Source organism: Miscanthus floridulus, chromosome 2 (genome assembly GCF_019320115.1).
Source record: "Miscanthus floridulus cultivar M001 chromosome 2, ASM1932011v1, whole genome shotgun sequence".
Lineage (NCBI taxonomy): Eukaryota > Viridiplantae > Streptophyta > Magnoliopsida > Poales > Poaceae > Miscanthus > Miscanthus floridulus.
The window spans coordinates 56,761,432-56,766,892 of record NC_089581.1 but is presented as its reverse complement, the minus strand read 5'-3'; the positions used below and the strand labels follow the sequence as shown (position 1 = coordinate 56,766,892).

General features: G+C 43.5%; 1 protein-coding gene across 1 annotated transcript; it reads right to left on the bottom strand.

The window, feature by feature from the left end:
* Positions 1–4,662: 4,662 nt before the first annotated feature.
* LOC136538881 (putative ripening-related protein 6) lies at positions 4,663–5,184 on the bottom strand. Its single transcript, XM_066530817.1, has one exon. It carries the CDS (start codon positions 5,182–5,184, stop codon positions 4,663–4,665), a length of 522 nt encoding a protein of 173 aa, XP_066386914.1.
* Positions 5,185–5,461: the final 277 nt, after the last annotated feature.

Sequence of the window (5,461 nt, the reverse complement as noted above, 5' to 3'; positions counted from 1 at the left end):
GTGGATGATTGTCGACGAAGCCGTGGTGGTCGTCGGTGAAGCTGGGACGGTTGTTGATGAAGCTGACTAGTCAGAGTTGATTCCAACTAGTTGTCGACGGTGTGAGGCCCGCCTCCGACTAGTTTTGTATTCGTGATGAGTAGTCGAGGTAGTCGTCGGCGAGTCGTCGAGGGTCCTCGCGAAGTCGGAGTAGTCGTAGCGACGGTGTGATGCTTCTCCCGACTAGTTTCTAGTCGAGACAAGTAGTTGAGGTAGTCGCTGGCGTGTCGGCCTGCCGATTGTAGGTGTTGCCGCGCGAGCTGTAATCTTGATCGGTGCGATCCTTGGTGCATTTCTTGCTTGCACATGCGGACAGAATCTTCTAACTCAATTCGGGCACCGGACGTGCGATCCATGAAATCTAACTCCGCCTGAATTCCGCCTGGCCGACTCCGTTCCCGTCTCGAGTTCGACGACGCAATATGTGTGCCCACGTACGTCTTCCAAGTACGATTGACAAGAGCAATAGATGTCCTGGTGATCCTTTGTGTGCATATAGCGGAAAATACTCCATGACCTCTCTGGTAGGTATGTTTCGAAACATGTGCGGCAGCAGCGAAATTGTTTCCTCTTCAGGCAACGAAACAGAGAAATTCCTCTCTGATTCACCAGCAAATTCTCTTCTCTCGATGTAGATGGAACCCACCGTCTTGCTTCGGAGACGAAAGTTCAACCCGCAAAAACATGCCATCGTAGATTGATTTCGAGCCGGGTCTTCGACTCCGTCTCGGTCTTGTTGCGTCACACCGAATCGCCGATTTGTCAACAATTCAAACGCGCAGCGCTGAATGAATTCACGAGCTGCGCGAATCTTCCGGTGATTTGATCTGTCGTCGTCGCCGAAATGGAAAAGTCTTCGTGGTGAACCGAATCTTCGAGGAGACGGCTTTGGAGCTTGCCATCGTCGTCTGCCTCGCAGATCCACGAGCCAAAGATGAAGGTTGATCCCGTCGAGAAGATCATGCTGTCGAGGTCCATCGAGCTCTCAACGCAAAGCGCCAAGATCCCCTACCTGGCGCGCCAGCTGTCGATGTTTTACCACTGGCAACCCGGTACGGGGTACCCGGGACGGTGATTTGTTCGGAGGGGTATCGGCGTTTGCAGGAACTCGATGGTAAACGCAGGGAGACAACGATTTATACTGGTTCGGCGCGCCGGAAAGTCACGGCGCCCTACGTCCAGTCTGGTGTGGATAGTATATTGCGCCCTGCGCTATTTGTTGTGTTGCGAGGTATGTTGTGGTTGTGAGTTCTGTCGGTTATGTGTGTGTTGATCTAGGGACCCCTGCCCTCCTTTATATAGTCCAGGAGAGGCGGGAGTCCTAGTCGATTACAAAGTAGAGATCCTAGTAGGATTACGTGTAACTAGTCCTAGTAGGATTACATGTAGGGAATCCTAGTTGGACTAGGTCTTCTTCTCTCTTCTCCGTGGGAAACCCCATGGGTCCCGCATCGACAACCACAAAGTGCATGCTTGTGCGTGGGAGGTCCATGGACCCTCAAATGATTCTTATAAATTGGTTGACAACAAATGCTTAGTGGGAAGCTGTTTCAGGATATCTTAAAAAAAACTGTTTCAGGATGTAGACTACACAATGGCTTGTATGTGCATGCGGGGGAGAGGAAATGGCAAACCCTTGTGCGTCAGTAATTGGCTGACAACAAATGCTTAGTGGGAAGCTGTTTCAGGATAGAGACTCCAATGGCTTGTATGTGCATGCGGGGAAGAGGAAATGACAAAAGAGATGGCAGACCCTTGTGCGTCAGTAAAAACAATTGAGATTTGCATGCATGTCTGATGATGACGTGGCTGGATGAGCAGCCAAAAAATACTGTAGTGAGGGTCTCCTATTTAGGTAAAGTAGTAGATGGTACGTACAGTAGATAGTAGATAACCGAACAAGCCATGTTCATGCACGGCCTTATTTTTAAGTGATATATAGCGTTAATTAAAAGTTCATAAATAAATTTAGGATCCCCAACTGATCAAAATTGTTTATATTTACTCTTTCTCATATGTTGGTATTCGTACAGATTAATTTATACTATGTTCTTTATCTCGCACAAAAATTATATGTTCTTTTGTTTCTATTCACATAGCTTTCCATTTACATCCCACCTCCACTGTTCCACATGTGTTTAGCTAAAACCTTAGTGTAGTGGATATCCCTATTGTTTCCTGTATATATATAAATACACTTTTTGTATGATAACACACATCATGCATGTACATCGTGGTTTAATTCTTTCTATATCAGTAGATGTTCAGTAAATAAAAGCATACATATATAGGAGTATGGATCTTTTAATTAGACAATTTTTGAAGCAGATTTATGGGGTTAACATGTCATTTTTAATACTGGCATATATTGGCAATTTAGATGAATATTTTGAGGTTACACGAGGTTACTATATTTTAGAATAGCAGGGGTGATTAAATAAGATATAAATTTAAGGTGTTACATTAGACTATTTTTTAATTGACATATTTGAAATAGAAAACAATTTCTTCCCATGTCTATCATTATCAGTGATGATTTTTTTTAAAAAATGATAACACGATGGTTATGTTTTGTTAGACTTTTAATGGTTTACCATTAGTATGTATTGCAAAGTTTATTAATAACTTGCCGCTTCAAAATGAGTCTATAATTATTACTTAATTAGTACAAATAAGATCATTTAACATATTATTGTGGAAATTGTTCTCATTTAAACAAAATTCAATATAATTTTACTAGCTCCAGTCAGCATTATTATATGCATGTCATTTTAGACCAGAGTCTACTCAATATTTTGAATACTTGACTGTCAATATCTTTCAAGATATATATATATTGGAAGTATATATATGGATTATATAAGTTGGTTTATCTTTGGATGCACATTAATAGTTTACAAATTTATTAGATTTATAAACATACCACCATAAAAATTGTAGTAAAACTATTACATTCTAAAGGCCATTTCATCATCTAAAACTTCAAGTCAGTGGAGAAGACAAGGGGGGCTGGAGGGGGCCGACCCCCCTAACTTGCTACTTTTATATTACAACCCTTAATGATTTAGCTAATCTACTACTCACTCCATCCCAAATTATAAGTCATTCCAAGAATCTTGGAGAGTCAAAGCATCTCAAGTTTGACCAAATTTATATGATAAGATAATAACATTTATGATACTAACTAAATATCATTAGGTTCTTCATTAATTATATTTTCATAGTTATATATTTGATGTCATAAATCTTTGTAATTCTTTCTATAATTTTGGTCAAACTTAATATGTTTTGATTCTCCAAAATTGTTGGAATGACTTATAATTTGGGATGGATGGAGTATATGTAACTGAAGGATAATTGGCTCTCTTATTGACATTTGTCCCCCTAAGTCTAAATCCAGGCTTTGCCCCTGCTTCAAGTATTTGTGACCAACTTTTACAAGATGTGAACTTTTTCTACCTATGACAATACTAGCAGGTTATTAGCCTCTGCTACCCCTTTTTTTTATAAGAATTGAAAGCCAAATGATATATAGCTAACTGTGAGATAGTATACCATCAGTATCAGCGCACGGAGTTCCAGAGGTTATAAGTAATAATTACACCTACCCTCGGTGGCTCACTTATTTTATGCGGACTTTTCCTAATGGTTATATAGTACTACCTCTGTCTTAAATTATAAGTCATTTTAACTTTTTTGAAAAGTCAAAATATTTCAAGTTCGACTAAAATTATAGAGAAAGTAACAAAAAATTATGACATCGAATAAGTATACTATAAAAAATAATTAATAAAGAATTTAATAATATTTATTTGGTATCATAAATATTACTTGAGATGCTTTGACTTTCTAAGAAAGTTATAATGTCTTATAATTTAGGACTGAGGAATACTTCAACGTAGAAGTGTGCCTCTAAATAAATCCAAATCCAAATATATATAGAAGTGTGCTTCTAAATAAATCCAAGTATATAGGAGTATACACTAAAAAAGTGAAATGCATATATATGAAGCAAACTCACAAAGACATGACCATATAACTAGGATCAGGGTGATCTTATATGCGATGCACACACCGAACAATTATTCTAGAAAACGCACTTTAGGGGGTGTTTGGATCCAGCTACTAAAATTTAGGAGGTATATCGGGAGGATGTTGTACGAGGTGTTCGGATACTAATAAAAAACAAATTATATAATCCGTCAGTACTCCACGAGACGAATTTTTTAAGCCTAATTAATCCGTCATTAGCACATGCTTACTGTAGCAAAACATTGTCAAATCATGGATTAATTAGGCTCAAAGATTCGTCTCACAAATTAGTCACAAACTATATAATTAGTTTCGTAATTAGTCTATATTTAATACTCCATACATATGTCTAAATATTTGATGGGACAACGACTAAAATTTAGGAGGGGCAACCAACACCCCTAGTACTCCAGTCCACATTGTCAGGCGGAGGGTAGCAAACTAGCTGCTGGTAGCAGGAAGATGATCAGCTTCCGTCCAGGCACGAACAAACGCCGCCGCTGCCGCTGCCGCCGCCGTCTCCTACCGGCCACTTCCAATCTTGCCCTCGCTGCATAGACGACAGCTCCGTACGTGACGGCCAGGCCGGCCTCAGGCGTCGGACCACGTGACGGGCACCTCGCCGATGTCGGTGTGGAGACCGAGCGCCTTCCCGACTGCAGGGGACGAGTCGACGATGTTGTGTCGGCATCCGCGGCTGGAGTCGCACTCGTCCACGACGCGTGCCTCCACGGTGCGCCCGTGGTGCGCACTTGTGATGCGGATCCTCCTGTGGCACCGGCGCCCGTGCGCGTACCACTCCGTGGACAGCGCCACGATCAGCTCGTCGTCGCCGTGGAAATGCCCGTCGCACGCCGACGGCCCGCCGCCGCTCTCGCCACGCTTGAACCCGTTCACCGTCATCACAGCGGGGGTGCCGGTGTGCGGTGTGCAGTGATGGCTCCCCGTGCGGGGCGTCTTCTTGTGGCGCAGGCCGCCCGGCAGGTCGTTGATGATGTCGGCCGCGTCGGCGTCGTCGCAGGGGTCCGGCTTGCCGTGCCGCCGGGCAACGGCGGATGAGACCTGAAGCAGAGCAAGGACCGCCACGAGCACCACAATCCTGGCTTTCACCATCGTCCAGCTGGTGGTGGGCGTTCGCTCGAGGTCGAGTAGTCGAGGTGTGCTGGGGCTATTGGCTCGAGGTGGACGAGTACGTTTTATGTAGGCTGCAAGGTGTGCACGGCGGCAGGCCGCCAGGGGTGGCCCCTCGTGTGTGTGTTTTTGTTTGATTAGCAAGTGAGATTACTCGAGGCGTTTTTATTGACTGGAATTCTCTCGATCTCTGGGAGCTCGATGCGAGGCTTCTGGCTCCATGCGGGGACACTCGCATCGACACAGATGCTCTGGTATC